The 26,058-nt window shown below is 42.7% G+C and overlaps 1 protein-coding gene across 1 annotated transcript in view; it reads left to right on the top strand.

The window, feature by feature from the left end:
* The window catches only part of Svep1 (sushi, von Willebrand factor type A, EGF and pentraxin domain containing 1), a 167,566-nt gene that overhangs the window by 10,437 nt on the left and 131,071 nt on the right, over positions 1-26,058 (top strand). Inside the window, exons 2-3 of the mRNA XM_021160495.2 lie at positions 16,848-17,103; positions 20,401-20,577. Coding sequence (XP_021016154.1) covers positions 16,848-17,103; positions 20,401-20,577 — 433 coding nt within the window. The remainder of the gene's footprint in view (positions 1-16,847; positions 17,104-20,400; positions 20,578-26,058) is intronic.

The raw sequence follows: 26,058 nt of genomic DNA, 5'->3' as shown, positions 1-26,058 counted from the left end.
AACTGGGCAGAGTGAAGAGCCACATTTATGTGCCAGTTATTAAATCAGTTGGACAGAGGCATTGAATTGACTCTTAGCCTATGCACTGAAGAAGTGACTAGAAATACAGCCAGTGTGTTGGCTTAGATTTGGACAGAAGTATAAGCCAAGGAAGAGCATCTGAATGTAAGAGGTAGCTGATCTGGGAGGGGATCCAAGCAACTCTGGGCGGGAGAGGAAGGAAGAGAGACAAGGAGAGGAAGAATGCCAAAGACAACATGAGTGGTAGTTGATGTTTAATTCCCGTGAAACACTGGGAGCTAGTGTCCATTCAAGCCTCGAGTCTCACAACTGGACAGTAGGGGATCTCAGGTCTTTAAAAAAACCTCCTCATATCAGGCATAGTTAAGGGTTGCTACCATGGTCTGTCACCCGCACATCCTCTGCATGCAAGCAGAGTGGTCTCCAACCAATCAAGAAAACCTCAAACAAAGAGACACTGGAATGAGAAGTCTGGGAGGGGGCAAGAGGTGCAGAGAGGTAAAGGACTAGGTGAAAGTAGGCTGGGGAGATAGCTCAGTGGTACAGCAGATACCTTGCAGATATGGGCTAGCCTGGAGTTTGGTACACAGCACTACAAAGCAAAAATGTGTGGCTTTGCATAGGAGGAGAGCCTTGGAAAACAGCTGTATCCAAGTGATGCTCTGGCATCTAAGCAAAACAATCCCAGTACCTAACATTATATGTGCTACTGACATGGAAGGTGAGAGAAGAGTGGAAAGTGATCCAGGGAGCCCACCATGGGCTAGCCTCTGACATTCCACAAGCATAGAGAGAGTCACTGGGTTTCCCTCTTATCTCCTTTGACTTTTTCTGTTTCAAAATTCCCTTTCTCTTACAGCCTGGATGTCAAAGAACTGAAGTCAGTATTTATCCAACAAAAGTGGCCATCATACCAACAGTATATTTCTTTTCAGGAATTTTAAAAGTACTTCATTTGACATTCTCCCCAAATGTGGGAGAGATACTGTTTCAGCTGCTTTTCCTGTTGCTTTGATAAAACAGCCTAGGACAAGGTTTACACTGGCTCACAGCCAAAGGGCATAGGCCGTTGAGCTGGGGGAAGTTGCAGAAGTTGGAACGTGAGACAGCTGTCATACTGCATTTGCAGTCGGGAAGCAGGGAGTAACAGTGTTGGTACTCAGCCATCTTTACCCTTCACGCTCAGTCTAGGGCCCGAGCTTGGGCAATGGTGCTACTCACATTTTCATAGGTCCTCCCATGTCAGCTAACCTGGTCAAGATAATCTTTCACACGTGTCTTACTTTTCTATTGCTGTGATTAAAGCACAATGACCAAGGCAACTTAGTAAAGAAAGTGCCTAATTTGGCTTACAGTTTCAGAGGGTCAGAGTCCGTGATGGCAGAGCTGAGAGCTCACATCTTAGTCCACAACCACAAGGAAAAGGAACCACAAGGAAAAGAGAGAGAAAAATCCCACAAATCTTTTGAAACCTCAAAGCCTGCTCCCATTGACACACCTCCTCCAAGAAGACCACACCTCCTAATCCTTCCCAAACCATTTCACCAACTGGGAACCAAGTATTCAAACGGATGAGCCTGTGGGAGTGATTGTTACTCAGACCACCACAGTAGGCTTGTCTCCTGGGTGATTCTAGAACTTGTCAAGTTGATAATCATTGTCAAATGATTATAAGGGAAACCAAGGAATCAAGAATCCAGGGTAGTTAATACATGACTGGTTCATAGCACTCATTGGCTGACTCCATATCTCCCCAGAACCTAGAGATAGTACTCACTATCATCTCAGAGTTCTCAAACAGTTTCAATGTGATTAATGTCAGTGCAGTAAAGGATAGCTTGGTGCTTCACTGACAGTTGGGATTCTCAGGGAATGGTCAGTCAATGCTCTTCTTTTTAAATGATCAACAAATTGGAACCAGTTCACCCTTCAGACCATTTTCTTCTTCCTGAAGCAAGAGGAAGCCTTGAGATTAATGGCACACAGGCATGATCCCTACAGCTTTCCCCCTAAAGTCTGGTTAGGGTATCATATCTCAGTTCCTCTAGAGAGAGGGTGTGTGGTGAGTTCAGAGGGAATCTGCATACTCTAAGCTTTGGGTCACATGTCACCATCAATACTACTTTTAGTCACCTTTAGAGTCCTCATCAGTTAAGGGTCTGGGAGCCATTTTTCTTTCATTCCATGACCACAGCAATATCAAGTCCTTCTTGTCTCTTGGTGGATTTTTTTTTCAGAGAATCATACTTTTTCAGAATCCCTGGAGCTACTCTGTCAGTTTCCACAGGCATTCACAATTCCTAATAAAAATGTTGGTTTGATAGTTACTCACTTATGTAGTTGACATGCCTGTTCTTGCAACACAGTAGAATTAAATCTTTGCAAACAGTGCTGAGTGACAGGTAGTTACCTGGCACCCCTGAGAGCATTTTCCCTATATGAAGTCATGAAACCCCACAAGAGCAAACCTCAATATTTTTAAAAAGTACTGTAGATATCAAACTAGGGCTGTTTATAAATCTTACTCATTAAAAAAAAAGGTATGTGCATTTGTGTGCATGTGCATTTGCATGTGTGTGTGTTTGCAGTAGTATGTGTATATATGCTGGTGTGTGTGTATGTGTATGTTGGCACTAGTATGTATGTGAATGCTGGTGTGTGTGTGTGCATGCATGTGCATTTGCATGTGTGTGTTTGCATTAGTATTTGTGTGTATGCTGGGGTGTGTATGCATGCATGTGCATTTGCATGTGTGTGTTTGCACTAGTATGTGTGTCTATGTGTGTGTGTGTGTGTGTGTGTGTGTGTATACATACATGCCTGTGTCCACATATGAGCTCCAGTATGCTTGTAGAGGTCAGAGGACAACTTTAGACGTTGGTCCTTCCCTTCCACTTTGTTGGAAATGGGGTCTCATCTTCATCAGCTTCAGGAAAGTGCCATGCCTCCTGCCCTACAAGAGGCCTGGGATTCCAGGTAGATGGGCTACTGAGCCTAATATGCTTGTGGGTTATGGGAATCTGAACTCTTACTCTAATTCATACCCACTAAACTGTCTTTCCAAGCCTAAGAAGCATTTTTTTGTTTTTATTTTTGTTTTTGTTTTTGTTTTTGTTTTTGTTTTGCTTTTCGAGACAGGGTTTCTCTTTATAGCCCTGGCTGTCCTGGAACTCACTTTGTAGACCAGGCTGGCCTCGAATTCAGAAACCCGCCTGGTTCTGCCTCTGCCTCCCGAGTGCTGGGATTAAAGGTGTGCACTACCACGCCCTGCCAAGAAGTATTTTTTTAAGAGCACTCAGTTTTCTAAAGGCATGCAGGAAAGTAAACTGCACAGATTATTTAATCGCCTAGAGACAACATTATACTCAAGGTACTAAAAGTCCACACATTGGAATGATGATGGGTATAAATATCACAGAAAGTCCCTGACTGACTATTTAAATACAGGCACCATTTGAGTAGGACCAGAAGTATTTGGGACTTCAGAATTTATTCTTAATTTTGGAATATTTGCATATTTGTAATGTGATGTCTCAGAGATGGGACTTAATTCTAAACATGAAATTTATCTACATTTCACAAACACATAACCTCTAGGTCATTTTATAGAAGAGTGTTACGATTTTTCTGGTAGGCAGAAATTACGTTGTTGGGATATTCCACTCATGACATCAGAGTGGAGCTCAAGCATCCCCATTGTGTAGCATTTGGGATGTCAGATTCTCTGATGAAGGTTCTGCATTTGTGATGCAGCATCTAATCTTTGAATAAAATTCAACTCTAAATCATCTGGGGCTTGGCTTGTGCTTTTAATAGATGTAAACAGAGTACTTTGCTCCATGTTTAATTAATGTGATTATTTGTACAAACAAGAATGAAAAGAAAAGAAAAATACAGCAAGCTTCCAAATACCATTTACTTGGAATGCTAATAAATGTCACAAATTAAATGTGTTTTAAAAAATAAATTGACACAACTATAACAAATACAATACATTCATCATAAGTTCATGAACTTAAAAGTCTCCCCTCAACCCTCACTCCTATGAGTCTTCCATTTCTTAACAGATTTGACATGAAATCTCTCTGGCTTTCTGAAGTGTTGCAGATCAGTGCTGTGGAAGCCCAGATATTTTCAATTGACCAATTAGATTTCCTGCATCTTTTTCATACATCTTAAACACCTGCTAATGTTTTCCTTCCTGGTTGTTAAAATATATCATAAAGATATACATCATTACTTTCCTAATGACTTTGGATCATAAATAATATTTTGATACTTTCTAAAAATATTTTTAAACATTTTTAAAGATATATATATATATATATATATATATATATATATATATACTATTGCTCTCTCCAGACACACCAGAAGAGGGCATCAGACCCCACTACAGATGTTTGTAAGCCACTATGAGGTTGCTGGGAATTGAACTCAGGGCCTCTGAAAGAGTAGTCAGTGCTCTTAACCACTGAGCCATCTCTCAGCCCTCTAAAGATATTTTTTACACTTGAGTTTGCCCAACTTTTCCACCATGTTACCCAGTATCTGGTGTTCATTTGGAAAGAGAGTTGACCTGATAAATGTTTGTATCACTTTCTCCACTGGAAACGTCTAAGTATACCATCAAGTTATTTCTCCTCTTTGTGGATTTGTAATTTCAGCACATGTCAGTCAACAACACCTTTCACTGAGAATCAGCCCCCTCCCCCTCACCTCCTGCCTTGATCACCCACAAAGGTTAACTTTCTCTGGCTTTGTCAGTCTCTCAGAGGTTGAGATGGCTCCTTATGGTTTTCTTCCTAGCAATTTGGACTGAGGTACAAAGATCCCAGGGAGAATAAATTTGTGTTTGCTTTAGTTTATATAACAGACGTAGGAATATATACTTATGTATACAGGACGTAGGAATCCCACCACTGTAAGGGAAGTGAACATGGACGCGAGGAGAGGTAGAGACCACGTGCTGTGTTGTCCTAGAAATAGAAAACCAGTGGAAGGTTGGGGGGAGTAGCCACCTCAGTTCCTAGAAGCTTTTCCCCCCCGGCCTTGGGTTGGGAATGCTACGTAGGCTCCCAGTAAACCTCCCACTTTGTTTAAGGCACCTAAGGAGATAAGCCTATGTGGACCACCAAGCACAACTAAGGCATCCTTTGGAACTGTTTAATCTTAAAAGTGAGGGTGATCAGATTGCATTATATTCATGGATGACACTGCCGAGAAGTAAATGTAGTAATAAAAAAGAAAATGCTGTGTTTAACTTTGAAAAGCAGGCAGCATGGTGTCTGTTATTTTCTAGTAGACTGTTAACTAGGAAGATTTTTAAGTGAAAATACCTTTAATTAACTGATAATCACAAATTTTTAATTAGCTCCCATTGTGTCTAACTTCCTTATGAAAATAATATAGCCGTTAGTACTGTTAGATGAAGCAAAAAATTACAACTGTTATAGTTTTGTGACTCTTATCCGTGTGTGTGTGTGTGTGTGTGTGTGTCTGTGTGTGTGTGTGTGTGTGTGACTTCATCAACAGTTATATGTAAGACACAGGAAAATATTTCCTAATCTTTATTTCTGAAGTTGGAAAATAAATATTTTCCTCTACAAGACTATCCTCTCTCAAATCACATGTTTCAAGTATATGTTATCATGTAGACATAACCATGACTGAACTTTTCAAAGAGTATCTTTCATGTGTCATGTGCCAGGGGTAGAACTGAGGACCTGGCACATGCTTGACAAATGTTGTACTGTTGAGTTATAGGTCAGCAGTAAGCTCTGTCTCCAGCCCTGAGCTGCAACACCATTCCTGAGCTGCAACCTCAACCCTGAGCTTCATCCACACCCCTGGGCTGCAACCCCAACCCTGAGCTTCATCCACACCCCTGAGCTGCAACCCCAACCCTGAGCTTCATCCACACCCCTGAGCTGCAACCCCAACCCTGAGCTCCTGAGCTGCATCCCCAGGCCTGAGCTGCAACCCCAACCCTGAGCTCCTGAGCTGCATCCCCAGGCCTGAGCTGCATCTCCAGCCCACAATGGAATTTCTATATCTACTCATTTGTTACTATAACATTTTATAATTAAAATACTTATGTATACATTTTACAACTTCTCCCACTATTTCTTTACCTTTATTTCCTTTCTTCAAATTATATTGTAAAAATATAATTATTTTATTGCTAGATTTACCACCCCATCCTATTAGCTAGCAATCCCATTATTGGAAAATAATGGCGACTTTTTTGTCTTATTCTTTTTTATTGGATATTTTCTTTCTTTTTTATTGGATATTTTCTTTATTTACATTTCAAATGCTTTCCCCTTTTCTGGTTCTCCCACCCAGAAACCCCCTCCCCATACCCCTTCCTCTGCTTCTTTGAGGGTGTTCCCCTACCCATTCACTCCAGCCTCCCTGCCCTCAAATTCCCCTACATTGGGGCCTTGAGCCTTCCCGGAATTAAGGGCCTCTCTTCCAGTTGATGTACCACAAGGCCATCCTCTGCTACATATGCAGCTGGAGCCATGGGTCCCTCCATGTGTATTCCTTGGTTGGTAGTTTAGTCCCTGGGAACTCTGGGGTGGGTGGGGGAGGTCTGGTTGGTTGATATTGTTGTTCTTCTTATGGAGTTGCAAGCCCCTTCAGCTCCTTCAGTCCTTTCTCAAATTCCTCCACTGGGGACCCCGTGCTTAGTTCAATGGTTGGCTGCGAGCATCCACCTCTATATTTGTCAGGCTCTGGCAGAGCCTCTCAGGAGACAGCTATGCCAGGCTCCTTTCAGCATGCACTTCTTGCCATCCACAATAGTCTCTGTGTTTGGTGTCTGTATATGGGATGAATCCCCAGGTGGGGCAGTCTCTGGGTGACCTTTCCTTCAGTCTCTGCTCCACAGTTTGTCTCCTTATTTGCTCCCGTGAGTGTTTTGTTCCCCTTTCTAAGGACTGAAGCACCCACACTTTGGTCTTTCTTCTTGAGCTTCATGTGGTCTGTGAATTGTATCTTGGCTATTCCATATTATTGAACTTAATGGGGGTGCTTCAAGTATTATTTCAGCCATTAGTTTAATGGTAATTCTGTTTGTCACATTAAGTAACCATTCTTCTACTCTTTGCTTACTTCACTTGCAAAATTATAAATGTATTGCCAGTTGCCAGTGATATTTGTAGCACTTGAGATTGTCTTTGTCCTTTGGTCTTTTGGTGTAAAGCACATGAACAAATTCTTTATATATGGTTTTGAGCACTAAATGCTATTTGGTAATATTATATAGACATTTAATATATCAACTATATTTTTTACATTTTATTTAGTGTGTATGTCAGGTGTGTGCAGTGCAGCATGTGACTGTGCGTGCCGTCGGGAGGTCAGAGGACAACTTGTGGGAATAAGTTCTCTCCTTCTACCATGTGAAGCCTGTTGGGGTTGGACTCAGGTTGTCAGGCTTGTTAGCAAGAACCTTTACTCTCTGAGCCATCTCGTCAGCTGTATTGCAATTGTTTTATAGGTTATTTTTTTCACAGCATTAATAATGGAGTTTAATTTGATACGTATCTACAGTTGACTTAGCAGTTTGCTTGCATGTGGTAGCCCGGTTGGCATTCGGGTGAGCCCATTTTTACTGTTCAGATTTTCCAGTCCTCTGTGGAAGGAATGGATGCTGGAGGTTGTCACGAGGAGGAATTGTTTGGTCCTTGCAAATCTGTTCTGTTGTTTTATAGTCTGGACTATGTCTGCTACTCATCAGCTCCCGTGCCCACCATTTTCCAATGTGGTGTACTGTCCCCACGGGTCCATTTCAAACTGGTGTGTGTCCTTGTTTAATAAGTAAGGCATGTGTGTGGGTGGATAAGCTCTGGCCCATAAATCTGAGATTAAGCTCGCCTCCGACCCTCGGGTTCCTCTGTGATTTGGCTAGACGTCACAAACAGCCTAAAGACTCCGCAAGCCAACATTTTCCCCCTTTCTAGAATTTCAGTCTACTAAGGTTGAGTAAATACTTCAAATAAATGAGACATGCTAACGATTATTCACTTGAAGTCACAGCATTAATGGGAAAGCTCTGTTAATGAAAAATACTCCGCTTGTGCTTCTGACGTTTTTTGTCCGTTGGTTAGTGCTCCCTCTCTCTCGTTGGTTAGTGCTCCCTCTCTCTCGTTGGTTAGTGCTCCCTCTCTCACCAGATAGGACAATTAGGAAAATTTCAAGCCTGTGTTATAGAGGCTCAATATCGATCTGTTGTATTCATTTGTTCGTTTGCAACTTTTCATGTTAGTCTGGAGACAGGGCTTCGTTCAATCCCGACTGGGTTTGACTTCTTGGTAGCTCTGCCTCCACTCTGGGTGACAGGCACGTGTCACCACGCCTGACTCCTACTCGCCAACAGAATAAGAATATAAGATGAAGTTGTCACATAATGCCTGGCAGTTATAGCCAGACAAACAAGCATTAGATTTACTTCAGTGGAGTTAGAATAACGAAAGAGGAACAAGGTCTCCAAGATGAGATTATTTTATGGCAGAAGAATTGGAAGAAGTTTCTATGAGATGAACTTGGACCTAAGCTCTGGAAGACCAGTAAAAGATGGCGGGGGCGGGGCATGTTGGAAAAATGAAAATGAGTTATGAAGAATTTTCAGGCCCTACAAACAATAAGAAAGTATTGTTCATTCCAAAAGCCCCAGCTTGGGTGGAATAGAATGAGGAGCGGCATAGTGAACTAAAGAGGAGACAAGGAAGTGGCTGGAAGGATTAATTAGGACTAGATAGTAAAAGACCCTGGGAAAAAAGTTAGGTTTCAACCTTAACAGACAGATTGGCAATATTTAAAGTTCAGAAAGATTATTGCATTGGAATTTCAGAAAAATAAACTTAATGGCAGGTCAGAAAATGGGTTTGAAAGAATTCGGTCCTCTAGAGATGCTTAAAGGAGCACCTGGGGCAAGGCTGAGCAGATAGAACTAAGAGACAGGCAAGTAACGTGGGGTGAAATACCTCTGTTTGGGTGACAGTGATAAACAGGGCAAAGGCATTCTAGATCACTCAGGATGCTAATCTTGGAAGGTAGGGGATATAGAGCCATATTGGAGGAATTGAAAACGGGTGGTAAAACCCTTCTTTGTGCATGAATTGACGATAGAGAGTTGGGAAGACCGTGTAGTAAAGTCGGGCTAAGATGCCCACTAGACCACTAGAACGTGGGGGGGGAGGCTGCATCGAAGAGCTTAATTTTATGTAGGCTTAGGAGCCATTGAAATGTAGGTGATAATGACATCTCAAATGATATCTTCTAGGGAAAGCACAGAGGAGAGGAAAGGGACAAAGTATGGAAATGCTACAACTCTACACTGTAAATAAAACCCCCCAATACACTACTGGGAGATAGCTGATATTTTGATGTATGTGTTGTCAGTCCTACTTAAATATATGTTTACACACATATGTGAATACACACATGCCCTACATATAGTGTTCATTCATGGTAATGGTCTTATGTGATTGTCTTGTATTTATTTAGCTTGCATTCTGTTGTTGGAATTTTATAGTTTCTGATTTTTTTTTTTTTATTATTTCAAATTGCTCTAAGATACAAAGTTTTTCAAGTGTGTGTGTGTGTGTGTGTCCATCCGTGGCTATTTTCTTACAATATTCACAATTGTAGATTTTTGTTTGCTTGTTTGTTTGTTTTTTGATACATGGTTTCTCTGTATAACCCTAGCTGTCCTGGAACGAACTCTATAGACTAGGCTGGCCTCGAACTCAGAAATCCACCTGTCTCTGCCTTCTAAGTGCTGGGATTAAAGGCATGTGCCACCACTGCCCAGCACAACTGTAGAATTTAAGGTCAAAGGTTAAATTATGTGAAAAAAAATTTTGGCATAATACAACTAAATATTTTTGTATATTCTACCAATAGCTATTCATCCTTCTTCCCTCCCTCCCTCTCTCCATCCGTCCCCCCTCCCTCCCTTCCTCCTTCCCTCCCTTCTTTCTTTCAGTAGTTTTTCTTTCTTTCATTGCCTTTGTTTGGTTTGGTGCAAACACACACCTAGTTTCCTGTGATTTCTTTCTTTTTTGGTTAGAAATCTGTAAATTTTCTTTATCTTTTAGGAACACTAAAATTTTTGATTAACATGATATATCTGCATATGTATGTATATATGTGCGTGTATATACACACATATATCATAGAGAGGTGGGGAAGGAGGAGAGAGCAGAGTAGTCACAAAACAAAGCAGCCCTTTGTCATGATGTGTCTTACTATGTTGCTAGACTTTTCAAAAGACTCTTCAATAATGGTGAAAAACTCGAGTCACTGGTTTACTCTGTTTACTCCTTGGGATCTGCTGAGTTTCTACAGTCAGCCATTGTTTCCACTTTTGTCTCAAGGTAAATAAGTTAGGGCTGGTGAGAAATCTCAGTATGTAGAGGTGCTTGCAGCCAAGCTTGGGCACCAGAGTGCAAGCTCCAAGTTCCACGTGTAGAGCAAAAAATAGATTCAGAGAGGAGAAAAATGGATGACAGCAGATGAAAATGAAGACAAACCTGACTGAAAGCTGAGTAAAATAAAGAAATATTTATTGTAGCCAGAAAGTTAAGGCACAATGCTAATCTCAACTCTTTTGTGATTTAAAAAAACTAATTCTTTAAAGCATTTCATATATATGACCTATATATGTATGTATCATTTTGTTTGTTTAATAGTATACATGTATGTATGTATGTATCATATCATATCATATACATATTAAATAGAGGTAGAAGAAAAGAAAATAATACCATTAAACAAACAACAACAGAAAAGATATGCAAATAAAAGGCTTGAGATCTTCCCACTGGATCCAGGAGGCATTAGGATGAGATCTCGCTGGTGTGTGCGTGTGTGTTGGGTAGATTGGAATGGGTGACACCCAGAGGATGGTGAATCAACAGGGAAACTTCTTTTCCTATAAACTTCATGGCATACATAAGGAAAAAATTCGCTGAGCCAAAGAATATCAGACAACATAAAATGAAAATAGTAACCAACTAACAGCTGAAACTTGGAGAAAGTTGGGTTGTGAACGTGAGGAATGTCATCCCCGTAGCTTCCAGTGCTCAGTTAGAGCTCGATGTTTCCCAACAAGAAATTCCCAACAAATCGCCTCATGCCATTCCAAACAGATGATTGGGCTTTTCCTCAGAAATAGTATTGAATAATATATGTGCTCACACGGGTGTTTCATTCCATTCCAATTATTGTTTATGCTTATAGACCCCCCTTTAATTGTATATATACTAGAGTTTCACACTAGGTAGAAATTAAGTTTAAACTCTGCCATAATTTACTAATTTTCTGCTCCATGACAAAGTGGTGCTTGGACACAGTCACAGGGTCGTTTTTGTCCACTATATGAAATTCATTAAAGGGTGACCAGTGATCTTTGCTGGTTGGCATGCTCAGGGCGGCCTGGTTGTACTGGGTAGCTGAGGTCTGGTCCTTGCAGTAACTCATACTGTGTTCTCCTGCAGCCTAGAGTTCAGGGTTCAGGAGAGAGTGTTGGCCCTTTCTGCTTGGACTGTCACCGCCGTTGTCTCCAGTGCTTTTGCAACAGCTCTTTGAAGGAAAAAATAATTCAGATCGGGGTGGGAGTTGGGGGTGCAGTCTTGTGTAACAGTGATGGATCTCCCCTGTTAAAAATTGAGTTACACAATTCTGCATTTTTATCATTCTGATGACTATTGCTGGACTCAAAGCCTATTTTCCTTCCAGCTATTTATACAAGCAAATCAGAGGCTTGATACAATGCAGATGGAGATAACCTTTTGCCATACAGAGTCCATCTCCAGTTTTTCTTTGGCAGCAAATCCTTTGTCTCATTCAGTATTCTGGAGAGGAAAAAAAATCCATAGCAGATGATGTAAACTATTTCAGAAAGACAGGAGAAAAATGCCAGACGTCTTCCACATTCCATGGCTCTGAAGTCCTTGTATGAAACAATGTTTTAGTGAGTTGTAACTTTACTCAAACATGATGAGGCACAAAGATGGGGAGAGCTGTAGATTATTCTCAGTCATGCATCCTCCCTTGGACATCTTAAAAGCATGGTTTTTTTTTGTTTTTGTTTTTGTTTTGTTTTGTTTTGAGACAAAGTCTTGCTGTGTAGCCTTGACTGGCCTGGCACTGCTATATAGATCAGGCTGACCTCAAGCTCAGAGCCCAGGGGTGTTACATTTCTCTGAGTTGGGTTACAGGTGGCTGGAGCCACCCAGTGCAGGTGCTGGGACTTGAACTCAGGTCCCCTGGAATATCAGGAGTCCGTGCTCTTATCCACTTAAAAGCACATTCTAAACCCGGATCTCATGTAACTCTGCCTGGACCACTTGTTCTCCCATTACTGCTGTCTTCAGCTTTATGCATTGGCTTGCCAGCAGAGCTCATGGCCCCTGGAAGCACTCCTCAGTGTCTCTACCAAAAGAGCCAACGCAGAACCACTGCTTGAAGTTTATTATTTATTTTTCTTTGTGTTTACAAGTGTTTGACCTGCATGTGTGCCTGGTGCCCACGGAGGGAAGAAGCGGGCATCAGAGTCCCTGGTTTTATGGATAATTTGGGGTCACCGTATGTGTGCTGAGAACTAAGCCTGGGTCCTCTGCAGTAGGAACAGGTTCACTGAGCCATGGCTCTGCCTCTCACACAGCTGAAGCCACATGGTGGGTAATGAACAGCAACTGGAGAAAGAGTAACTGGAGAAGGGACATGCTGAAGTCTACGCCAAGGTGGAGGAAAGGCACTGGGCTGAACTGAGGCTAACACTCCAGGAAATGGGTTCTTTATTCTAGAAGGCACAAAAAAGAAAATTAAATGTTACTTTATATTTAAAGAGTATTTTTTTATTCTTTGAAAGATTTAACCATTTATACATTTATTAGTCACACCTTCCCTCTACACCTCTCTCCAATTCCTCCTAGAATTTTTTTTTTATATAAATAGTGCATGTTTACACACTCACATTCCTGCCACTTACTCAAGACCAACTCACTCCAGGACCCTAGAGTTTACCCACCCCATTCATTGCACAAACAGCTATGAGCATATACTTTACACCGTGTGCTATCAAGAGTACCACAGTGAAAAAGAAAAATTTGCTTCTCTCTCTTTCCCTTTCCATTATTCTTCTCGTGTTCTCAATGTCTTGCTTAAAGTTAGCTGCCATGACCTTGTCAACTAGCCATTCGAAATGATCACGAGCATAGTGGAGTGCCTGTGAAGATGCAACATCTGGATGGAACTAGAAAGAGTCACTAACTCATTGTGAAGAGCAAAGGTGGTGCGGACACAACCCACTGCATCCTGGAGGGCTGGAACAAACATGAAAAATAGAATTCTACAAACAAATGGTTTCATCCTATTCTAAACAAATAATTGGACTCTTCCCAATTCAGAAATAATAATGAGTATGTTCATAAGCGTCTTTCAGCCCGTTCCAATATCTGTTTATGGGTCTAGAACAACCCCCACCCCCATTTAGTGTATCTATACTACAAATGTAAACACACATGCTAAACTTGAAACACTTAAGTGCACTCAATTTCTCATATTTGTCAATGCACACACCTCCCGTTATTTGGCCTGCAGAAGGGACTTCCCAGCTGCCCTTGGTCTCCTCGGCTTGTCTTTGCTAGTCCTGAAGCTTTCTGGATTTCTGTCCTGAGGAGATGCCCCAGCCTACACTTTACATTTCCTGACCATGGACTGAAGTTGAACATTTTCTTCACAAATTTCTGGCTCCTTCTAGTGGATAATGGTATTTAGAGATTGCAGCCAGGTCATCTCTACTGGGGCTTGTCCTTAAGAATGTGTGTGTGTGTGTCTGTGTGTCTGTGTGGGTGTGTCTGTGTGTCTTTGGGATGGATTTCTAGAAGTGAACTTACTGGTCTAACAGAAATAATCTACAGGAGAATTTCATGAGGTGACCCTCATGCTCAGGTGGCAAAGGAAACATTTGGGTTTAACCACAAATATTTTTAAAAATAGAAAAGAGGATGGCTAGAATTTCCTTACTATTATAAAAAAAAATGAACACGAAGCAACAACAGCACCCCAAACCATGTAGTATTAACCAAGAGCAAAGAGACAGGAGGGAACTACAGAAGAAAGAGGACCAGTTAGCGAATGAAGTGTGGGAAATGCTTACCCGGCTGAATACGAATGAAGGCACTCTATACTGTGCACCAAAGTAAAAACAAAATCCAGTGTGGAATTTGGAATTTTAAGAATAGAAATATTGGTGTAAAGCATGAGAGAATATTTGAGTGGGCTTGGGGTGGAGACGAGGCAGAAGTGTCTGCGGCTCTCTGCTGATCAGAGGAAGAGCTGTTCTGTATTGGCAGCATGGATTGAGTGTGCTCTCTAGACTCACAATATTGAGACATTTAAATAGCCCAACTTCAGTGAATCACATTAGAAGACCACTTTTCTGATTGGAACCGGCCTGTCCCTTGAAATGCAGGGCTTGTCACTCTGAAGACCTTTGAGCTGTGTTGCAAAGTCACCTTCTCCTCTCATCCCTACACTTCATCTCTTGTCCAGACAGACAAACAGACAGGCAGGCACACACGCGCGCGCGCGCGCGCGCGCACACACACACACACACACACACACACACACACACACAGGTCCAAATGATATTCTCTACTTAGCTCCCAAGGTATCATGAGGTCCCGTTGGAATGAGACACTGTGTGCTAAGACAGAATATCACCTTATAGCCTGGTGATGGTTTTTTAAAACTCTGTCTTAATAAAGCTGAGTGGAATGAGTATTCTGTGGGCATTTCTTCAGTATTGTATTGAGGATGGAGCCCAGGTGTGGGTGATGCTAAGTATGTGTTTTACCTCTAGCCCAGAATTTTTCTCTGAGATGCCTTTCCCCCATATGAGGAAACAAGGCCTGCCATGTATGGACATCCAGCAAAACCCAACAACACTAGGAGTTTCTAATACTTCCATTTCAAACCCTGAGTCATGCTTAGAATTCTAAAGCTGCCCAGGGGACACCCACCCCTAGGCTCTCTGCACTTCCATTTTTTGAGTTGCACAATGGCCTCATTCATGGCCATGCCACCATCATGAACATCCAAACACAGGACTGAGACCCTCAGTACCTCAGGAGATGTCTGTCTGTCATCTCCCCTGTGACTCAGTTGGGTGTGAAGAGACTTCAGCGTCTCACACAAGCTTATAACATCTCCTGTTTTCTTGTCGTTCCCCTCCCCTTATCCCTAGAGGCTCTTGCTTAGGGGATATAAAAGTCTCACTCTTGTCACACATTCATCCCAGACCTCTTGTCCTTCATCAAGTGGACAGCTTTCTAAATTGTAAAAACCAAAACCTAGGAGGCTGTTGATTGAGGCCATGGTGTGTATTTGATGAATGTCTCTTAACACTGTGCATGTTATTCTGTCACTCACACACAGACACACACATACACCCACACACACACACCCACCCCCACACACAGACAAATGCACACAGATACACACACTCGCACACACACACAAAACACAGCCCTCTGTGCCTGATTTTCTAGGCTCCCATTAGATCTAGTTTGTTTATTGTGCTTGATTCTTGAGGACTTGTGGCGGCAAGGCACTTAAACACCTCTTCTCAAACTGCTGGCCCTCTATCTGGATGGTTTCTGGAGTCCTCTTCAGTTTGATTTTCTTTAAACTCAGGTTTGGCAGCTTTAGTTGCAGCTCATGATAGCAAAGTTTAGGTAAGAATAATTTGATTTTAAGCAGCACCCATGTAAGCAGATAGTGACAGACTTTCATTTATACAGATACTGATCATAGAATCTGAAATAAATAGGCCTGTGAATCTAGTCCCTGAACGTATATTTCAAATCATATCTTATTTTGATATTGACAAAATGCCGGTATAATTGTTGCTATCCTGGTCTGCCTTCTCCAAGCACACAGTGGTCTCTCTCATTATTGCTTGATAATCACGCTACCTTCAAAGAACTTGCTAGTAAATGTATCCTGCCACTTCCATGCCTTCTCAAACAATTCTAATGAAAAGCCACGATAGGAATTGGATGGCAGTGCCAGATGCCACTGGAGCTCCTGTGCCTTTGGGTCTGATATTGTAAAGCATCTTTGGCAATGAGGTGTTAAGAGCTTTGTCTGCTTCTGTCCACGGTGAAGGAACTACACACATTGTAAAACAGACTGAGCTGCCCTAAAACAATAAAGCTCAAATGTCAGGCTTAGTGAATCCATGTTTTCTCATGCAAATGGGATGCTGCCAAAACCTGCTAATTTTATGTGAATCCTGGGTGGTCCAAAAAGATGAAGCATTGGATCAATTCTACATTTTTGAAGGAGTCATGGACAAACAAATATAGGAAGGAGGTCAGCCATCACAAGCCCTGGAAAAGACATGTCCTTATTCTAGGGGGCCTGATGGTGGTTTACAGAAAGACAGAAAGAGATGCAATGTAGATGCATAAAACTCAGGATTGGGTCACATTCCCAGGTCTGGAGAATGGATAGATTAGCTTCACAAGAAGTGGCAGTTAGTTTGTCAAAGTCATTCCATAAACCTTTGTTCTTCATCAGCAAGCTCGGTGCAGATAGCATGATGGTGACACGGTTGCTGACAATGACACATTTTTAATGGTTTTGAGGCTCATTGTGTATCTATGAAGCTATTACAGATCCCAGTCTGTGCCTGTTTCTGCATGAATCTCACTGACCAGTGTTTCTCAGGTACTACCTTAGCCACGAGAGGAAGCAAAGAGGCTCACGTCACTCACCCTCGGATCTCCCCTGTGTCTTCACAGCAAATCCTTCGTCACTCTAGAGAAAACTCCACCAAAGTCATATTTCTCATCACCGATGGCTATTCCAATGGCGGAGACCCCAGACCTATTGCAGCATCGCTTCGGGATTTCGGAGTGGAGATCTTCACGTTCGGGATTTGGCAGGGGAATATCCGGGAACTGAACGACATGGCTTCCACCCCGAAGGAAGAACATTGTTACCTGCTCCACAGTTTTGAAGAATTTGAGGCTTTAGCTCGCAGGGCATTGCATGAAGGTAATAGAAGCTAGTAGAGTTACAGATACCTTGAAGTGTTTCTCTGTCTGTCTCTGTCTCTCTCTCTTTCTCTGTGTGTGTGTCTGTCTCTCCCTGTCTCTCTGCCTCTCCCTCTCTCTCGTTGCATGAAACTTATTGAAGAGTGAATTCAAACCATCACGCTATGCTGCTCTTGGGGGAGCGTGAGGCTTGCCAGTGCTTTGGGTGTCAGGAGATACTCCGAACTGGCATGCTGAGCTGGCAGCAACCTTGTTTTGCTTCCTTTCCTAACAGCTGCAATGCATTTCCCTAGACTATCCATATATTCCCACCTAGATCCATGAGATGAATTGAGGTGTGTTTGGAGGCCACACACAGAGTGGGAAGCCGTGACTGAGATCACATTCACAGTTATCTGGACAGATGAAGTAAACATTCTGAGGCAGGAGCATTGAATCTCCCCAGAATGTTTCCAGAAATACACAGGAAGATAGGATGCTGAATACTAACATGCACTTCTTGCCCTGACAACTCAGAAATAAATTGGCTTTTGTCATAAGAACATCAGTCACAACAGGGTAGAAAAATGAGCAAATGAATTCATCGGTGGTCTCAATGCACCGTGAGCGTATAAGGATGTTTAACTGTACGGTTCTCAGTTAGGTGAACTTGCCTATTGTAATATGAACCTGGAGAAAAGAATCCAGGCAGAATGTGAGGTGTTGACAGGAGATTTAGCTATGTGCCAAATTGAACCATGATCCTGGCATGTTCTCAAGTAAAAAAAAAAATCAACGTAAGGCAGGAATAACAATATATTCAAAGAACTTGTGAGGCTCAAAAAAACCAGGTTATCCCTGGTGGAATTCCAAAAGAAGAGTTTCCAGTGGGCTACAAGTGAGCCTATTGCTGTGGCTTTAGTAAAAAGGATTAGCTTCTCTGAGGGTGGGGTTCCTAGCTAACCTTACTAGAATTAAGACTCAGAAAAATGGGGTGGACTGGGGAGTGAGTTTGGGGATGAAAACCAGGCTTAGATATAAACCCTAGGCTTACAACTGGTTTAATTTCTAAAAGTTAGGCCATAAAAATTCAGAATTCTTGGACTTGGATCCTAGTTTCATCGTCGATTAAGTGAGTGATTTGGAGGCAAACTATCGGTCTCTTAGCACTTCTTAGGGCTCTGGTCAGTGAGAGTAGTACTGACGTCACAGGCTCACTATGGGAGTCAAGTAGGTTAAGACATACGAAAGAATTAGAAAATCACTGATGGGACCTGAGAAATAATTAAGTAAGAAGTGCTTGCTGCTAAGATCTACAACCTGAGTCAGATCCCTGGGACCCATATGGAAAAAAAAAGGGATCCAGTGTTAATGCCCATATCCACTGACAAAATAAATACAACACAAAGTAAATCACTGGTGACATTTATAAAGGCTCAGGGACTATTTTTATTGCATTTAATTACTCATTGAATATAAATGGTAATGGATCATTTGTTATTAATTGCTTCAGGCAATCAAGTATGGGTTTCGATCTTTTCTCCTCATTTGAAATAGGAGTTACACATATGTGCCACAGATTTCTGAAGAGGAAAAAAACTCCACATCTCACCGAGGCTTCATTGTCTAGCCCATGGTCACAAGTAACCAGCAGCAGCGTGCCATCTGGGGAAGCAGGGAGACTATGTGTGGGGGGTGGGGAGGGGGTAGTGGGTGTTACTATTTGCTAGTATAAACTTATGGGTGCTGTGATGTGCTGCATCCAACGAATCACCAATCCCATTCATTGTTCCTCTGTCTTTTGGGACAGTGGCTTCTGCCCTAAATTGAGTTGGCGCAGAAATAAGAGCAGGCAGGGCTTTCAAGGAAAAGGTTATTTTGCTAGCACACACTGGGACTTAATGGGAGGCGCCACCTTTATTACACTAAGCTCCCATCTAGAATGTGTCAGACGTGGGTTGATTCTCCAGGGTTGGTAAGAAGATGCTCCACATTTTCTAGAAGATACAACACCTGAGAGGTGAGCCCCATGACCTCTCCTCCATATTCTTCTACTTGGATGAACCCACTCTCAGCCTCTGACGGCCGTGCTTCTGAACACACTCAGTAGCCCCAGGCTGTAGAACAGATTTCCAACTTACACCCCCTCCGCCCCCCCCCACACACACACTTACTCATCTCCTGGGCCTCAGTGCTACTGTACCAGCCTTGGTAGCCAGGCTTCGCTTGCTCCCTAAGGACCTCTGTTGCCAACAAACCTCTGGTCCAGTTTCTCAGAACTAATTCCCAGGGAGGTCTGTGGAAACCTTTCACCCACAGCACTGTCTTGGGGCCGGAGGTGCCTGGTTTTGCTGATCTACTTTCCTGGAGGCTCAGTCTCCCCTAACTTCAGTCTCTTCAGACGCTTCCCATTTGAGACTATCTCTCATCTCCTTCCCAGATCTTCCTCTGCAGTCTGTTTGCTCTGCCAACAGTCACCCACTTGCATTCTTACTAGGGGCCCATCCGTGTATCTGGATGTAGCCGTCTGACCCGAGCACTGGAATTCAGTCTAAGATTTTCTAACTTCTTCAGCTGGAGATAGAGACTAATCACTTGTTCCAGGCCAGGCCATCCATCCAGGCTCAGCCTTAACCCAGCCTTAAGCCAGTGTCTGAATGGCTGTACTCAAGGATTCTTGTCATGCTTTCCTCCAGCTCCTGCCTCAAATGCTCAATACGGTCTCTTTCTACATAACATGTGTTTCTGTACTTACAACAACTAAGAAGCAGACTGGATTATGGTTTATGTCCTTAAACGTATGTGTTGATATTTTTTAATCCAACCACAGATGTGATGCTATTTATTCTAGAGTCAGTAGCCCACAGTTGGCACTCTTGGGCAGTGGTCAGGATCATGGTTTTATTTCTAACTTGAACGGGATTTGGGAAGTCTGGTTACGGCCACCTGACCTCACATAGAGGTCAGAGAATGCTGCTGTTGGAAGCCAGAGGAGTGATCTGAAGCACCGAGTGTGCTAATTACCTGCTGCATCTGGAGCGTCCAGTCTACACTGCTTCATTCCTGCCTGACCCCGAATGGCCTGAAGCACTTAGGATGAAGTCCCAGACTGAAATAACTGAACTGGCCAAAAACTAACCCCCAGAGTATGTTCCTGCAAACAACACACATTCATATGTGGGTGGAAGTAGGGAAGAGTGGGAAACACACAGATGAGAAGAGCTTTCTTCTCTCCAGTTTGCTCTTGACTTGTAATGACTAGAAAAATGTAACAATCAACTGTTCATTTTTTTAAAAAAAATGCCTTTGTTCTTGGTAGATCTACCTTCTGGGAGTTTTATCCAAGAGGAGATGGCCCACTGCTCTTATCTCTGTGAGGCTGGGAAAGACTGCTGTGACAGAATGGCCAGCTGCAAATGTGGGACACACACGGGTCAATTTGAATGCATCTGTGAGAAGGGCTATTACGGGAAAGGTCTGCAGCATGAGTGCACAGGTGAGTCTCTGGTGTGCGCACACCTGTATCAGTCAGCAGTTGCTGTGCAACAAACGAGCCTGGAACTTTATGGCTTCAAAAGTGTTTATGACTGCTCATGAGTCAACCAAGTAACACCTTTGGTCTCAACGATCCCAACATGCATTGTGTGGTGGTTAGGATCTCATGTGGGTTCTCTGAGGTGTTTTGCAGTTGGTTGAATGTGGACTTGTCTAAAATGATGTCTTATGAGAGAAGGGAGTCTGGTTGATATGAGGCTTCTCATGATTTGTCAGGCTAGCCTGTGCCTTTTGAGGAAGTGGTGGTGGCAGGACAATGACCAAGAGCTTGCAAAGCCTCGGAACTTGGAGGACAAGATTTGAACTGTTTTTAATCTGTAGTTACCCTGACTTCTAGATGCCTAAAACTAAAATATGCCTTGGTCTTCAATATAACATTGAAGCCAGTAGATTCTGGTCCCTGGTCTACAAATACTTGTCATGTGATCACAAAGCCAGCAGCATAATCCAGATGAGCTTTGAGCTTGTCCCAAAGCTCCGCAAAAGGAAATGAAAAGGTTCTAAAAGTCGAACCACTGAAAAAGAGAACTTATTCCTACTTATCCACGACTCCTAAGAAGACCTTAACAGTCGCCGGGATGTTCTCAGGGGTCCTGTGCTCTGCGCCATTTTATGTAAGGTATAATTAATATTTATAAGTAGTCTGTCATTTTTCTGTATAGGACTGTGTCCTTGCTTATACTGATTTTTAACCCAAAACAGTAGCTTCCAAGTTTCTATGACAAACTCTTTGGAAAATGTATCCAAGGAACTTGTTTCCCATTGAGACCAGGTAGCAACAGGGGGTCTGATTTCCTCTGTACTATAAGGTTTTAATCCATGGAGCAGGATTTTGCTCTGGCATTTGGTTGGGAGGCCTAGGCTGCATCACAGACGCATGGGTCTCCCCTGTAGCTGCTATTCTTCTTGGGTCATTTCTTCCTCTGTCATTGCAGGGCATTGCCTCTGTGTCATTGTGTAACTCTCTGTTGTTCGTTCTATTCCTCCTCTTACCTCCCTTCATATCTCCTGCCTCCCCTGGCTCCAATACCAGATGGCAGACACATCCTTGCCAGATCTGACCATCCGTGTTCATCCATCAGAACTGCTACTCTCTTGGCCCCATTCCCACCCCACCCAGCAGGCTTCTCCACTTAAGCAGAAAGATCAACCCATCGGCCTCCTGGCTGGCACAGAGCCTCCTCTTGATTTTTCCCTTCTCTCAAATCTTCCCACACTCTCATCAACAACCCAGCTTGGCACTCTCCACAACACTTCCCCCCTCACCCCGCCCATCCTAACCTACCAAACATAGGCAGAAAAATCTCATTTTCATTGCTTGATGCTGTGTGGTCAGTGTGCCTTCCTTCAGTGTGGTCCTAGACTGAACTGTTCCCTGCCACCAAACTGCTGTCATCACTGTGGCTGCCTGGTGGCATCAGTCACTGTGGGTCACAGTCCCCATTGCTTCAAGGCACCAGAATCTTGCATCCCACAGGATAAGCTACAAATCAAAAGAGGTGGCAGTCCCCAACCCTCTGTCCCTGCTGGGAACTAAAGGCTGAAAGGGACAGCAGTCTACAACATGTAGCTGTCATTGGAGCATCAACAAAAGGGATTGGAGGCCTTCTGTTTGTCCCTCCCTCCAAGACCGATCACAGAAAGATTAGTTTTTAAATCCATTCTCTGGAATTTAGTAAGCCTCCATTTGACGCTTTCTAACAGTCAAAATCAAAACCAGGTATAGTTAAATATGCATTTTGTCATCTTCAGCTATTGATTTTAAGTGATAGAGGCAAGTGGGATTCGAACTCTGCAATACACACTGTGACTTTGAATAGTTGGATGGGGACACTCGTGGGTGGCTGCTCGGGCCCAAGAGAAAATGAGCTGAGAGAATATTAACAGTGTTCATCCGACAGCATGGAAGACTCCAGGACGGACTTGTTTTTTCAAAAGGCAGAGAGAAATATTAGGTCTGCAGTATACAGTACTGAAAACCTGAGAGAGAGAGAGAGAGAGAGAGAGAGAGAGAGAGAGAGAGAGGGGGGGGGGGCTTTTAAGAATCTTTTATGAAGCAGCCTGTTCAACAGGAACCCAAAAGCATCCCATTGCCTTGGGCATCCACTCTAACCACAGGGATCAATTTGTAATTACAAACTGCAATCGATGTCGTCAGATACAAATGCCCATGGTATGAAGCTCAGGCTCCTGGGAAGACTAAAAGTGCCCCCCTGAGGTTGGAAGACTGCCTAGGCTACCACTCTGCTCCATGGAGGGGATGCCAACATCCATCTATCATCAGAATGTGTGCTGAGTGTATGCCCTCACAGGGATTTCACCTCTCAGAAGCCAGTCATTCCTTTTTAGAGCCAGAAGCAACCTTGGAATTGATCTGTTTTAAACCTCTCGTTTTTGCAAGAGGAAATTGAGGTCTTGGAGAGATGAGCTCTGCTCAGGGCAGCATGTCTAGCCATCAAGAGGACATAAAGCAAGCCAAGGCATTGTTCTTCACGTTCTATGTCACTTCTAAGCTATCATGCCTCATATTTTTCCAGTTTTTGAAAATAACTGCTTGTGTGTATTGCTTTTCCAAGACCAGAGATATGGGACTATGCTCAAAATATTCAAAAACATTGAAATATATGTAGGCTTAAATCTCTGCTAATTGCTATCAGGTCCAAAGAGAACTTCATTTCTCTAAATTCCAGTGGTTAGACAAAAGCCAGCACTCCTCAGAAACTTGTAAAGTCTGTAGTAGGGGATCCATCCCATGTACAACCACCAAACCCAGACACTATTGTGGATGCCAACAAGAGCTTGCTGACAAGAGCCTGATATAGCTGTCTCCTGAGAGGCTCTGCCGGTGCCTGACAAATACAGAAGTGGATGCTCACAGCCATCCATTGCAGCACAGGTTCCCCAATGAAGGAGCTGGAGGAAAGTAGCCAAGGAGCTGAAGGGGTTTGCAGCCCCCTAGGAGGAACAACAATATGAACTAATCAGTACCCCCAGAGCTCCCTGGGACTAAACCACCAACCAAAGAGTGGTGGGACTCATGGCTCCAGCTGCATATGTAGCAGAGAGTGGCCTAGTCAGTCATCAGTGGGAGGAGAGGCCCTTGGTCCTGTGAAGGTTCTATGCCCCCGTATTGGGGAATGCTAGGGCCAGGAAGCAGGAATGGTAGGTTGTTGAGCAGGGGAAGAGGGGAGGGGATAGGGGATTTTCAGAGGGGAAACTAGGAAAGGGGATAACATTTGAAATGTAAATAAAGAAAGCATCTAATTAAAAATTACATGTGTGAACACACATGTAGATGTGCATGTAAATAAATGCACATGTGAATAGACTATAGCTTTAGTTGAGAAAATAAAAAAAATATTGCTTCCATTTCTATCACTAGTCTTATGGTCTTCATCCTTAACCCTCCATAGACATTTGAATTGTAGTGATGATGATGGCAATGTTTTTGTTGAGGTGACAGCTTAATAACTGATAGCAATATTAAATAGTAAGCAGTAGACACAAGATACCTTTTTGAACATTACGATACATCAAGTAATTTAACTTTCAACTATTGGTCCATTTCAGAGAAGAAGAATTGAACCCTTAAGAGGTCAAATAATTTTGCCACAGAAGCACAGCCAAGAGAGATGAGATGTTACCTGGCTCCCATGTCTCTTTTCTAGTCTTAATAATAGACATCTAACAAATATATTTAGATCAAAAACATAGGGTCAAGGTGAACATATTGCCACATGCTTTCATCAAAGCCACACTAGGGTATATAGCAAGATTGACGCCATATATAAAATTTTAATATTAAATTTTAAGTTAATTTATTTTCAATGAGATTATCATTATTTGATCATTTTCAACTTACATGATAGCAGCTTCATATGGTTCAACCATGTTCAAGAAAGAAGAGGATGAGTAATTATGAGATGCAAGCCTGGTCACCAAACATCCTCCCCTGGTGGGATTAAACTATGGCCCCCTCATTGGATAAGCTAAAATCCCCACTGCATGATATAAAGGATTTGCATGATCTGATGCTTGCTTTACCTTTGATCTTAAAGTCAGAACTCTTATACTCTCCTCTAAATTCCATGCTGTCTCACTCCCAGCGCTGGCCTCAGGCTCCTGGCTTCTTTTCCGAGAACAAATAACTACTGTCATTGTGCCTACGTCATCACACTGATGCGCAGTGGCTCCCTGTCCTGTATGTCCAACTGCTTCCCTTCAGACCCCATAATAAACGTTACAAAGAAAAAGACAGCATGGAGTGCTCAGACCCCATAATAAATGTTCAAGAGACAATGACATGGAATGCTCACATAACACACATAGACAACATAGAGTGCTCACATAATGCACTTGTTACTTCACACATTTCTGTGACAAAACAGACAGACAGACAGAGAATGAAACAAAGCCAGCTTCACGGGGGGGGGGGCGGGGATGGGTTATTTCCTATTTCAGTAGATTCATTCCCTCATACACAGAAGGCTCGGCATTAGAAACTTAAGGCAGCCAGTCACAGAACATCAAAGTCAGGAAGCAGAGAGTGCTCAGCTCATTTTGACCTGTTTGTTCAGCCCTGGAACTCAGCCCAATAAATGTTGTACTCTTTACTTAGGGTGGGTCTCTCGCCCTCAATTTACCCAACCCAGAAACTTCATCACAGATGTCACCAGATGTTAGTTTCCATGGCAACTATAAAGTCTATCAAATCAAAACTCAAGACCAATCATCACATCTAACAGGTACAAAGCCTCACTAGATTTCAATCCTGAAAAGGGGAAATTAGTAAAAACTTACTTGATATCAAAATATTCTGGACAAAACTCACAACTGAAACATCAGACATCTGTATTTTTTTTTCTGTGCCTTCCTTACCACCACCAAATCCCCTGTCCAAAAGCATGCGAGCATGTGACATAACACATTTATTTTTTACAATGTGGTTGGTATATTTGAAACAAAAACATTTATATTTGGTTGGCCCTTGTCAACAATAAATTAAATTCAACACACACCAGATTTGCTAGAATAGCCATTTTAAGATGGATAGATCATCAAATCCGTTTCAAACAGCCGGGAAACTCTTGTAAATCCAAGTGGTTGCAGCTGTTCTGGATTCCCCAAGGGAGGACGAAAGGCATGGAATACAGGGCCAACAGGCATCTTGAGGACACTGCTTCTTTCCAGAGACTGACTATTGCAGTAAATGTGGAATGAACCAACTGAACTTGTACATCCATTCGGACCAAGAACAAGGCCCCTATGTAACTTGAACAAAGTTCTAGTTATATTGTATTTTTTATGAGGGGGATGCATGTAACTCCCCACTCACACCCTGCACACACACACACACACACACACACACACACACACACACACAGAGAGAGAGAGAGAGAGAGAGAGAGAGAGAGAGAGAGAG

This window comes from Mus caroli, chromosome 4, assembly GCF_900094665.2.
Source record: "Mus caroli chromosome 4, CAROLI_EIJ_v1.1, whole genome shotgun sequence".
Classification (NCBI taxonomy): Eukaryota; Metazoa; Chordata; class Mammalia; order Rodentia; family Muridae; genus Mus; species Mus caroli.
This window is presented reverse-complemented; position numbering and strand designations above follow the sequence as displayed.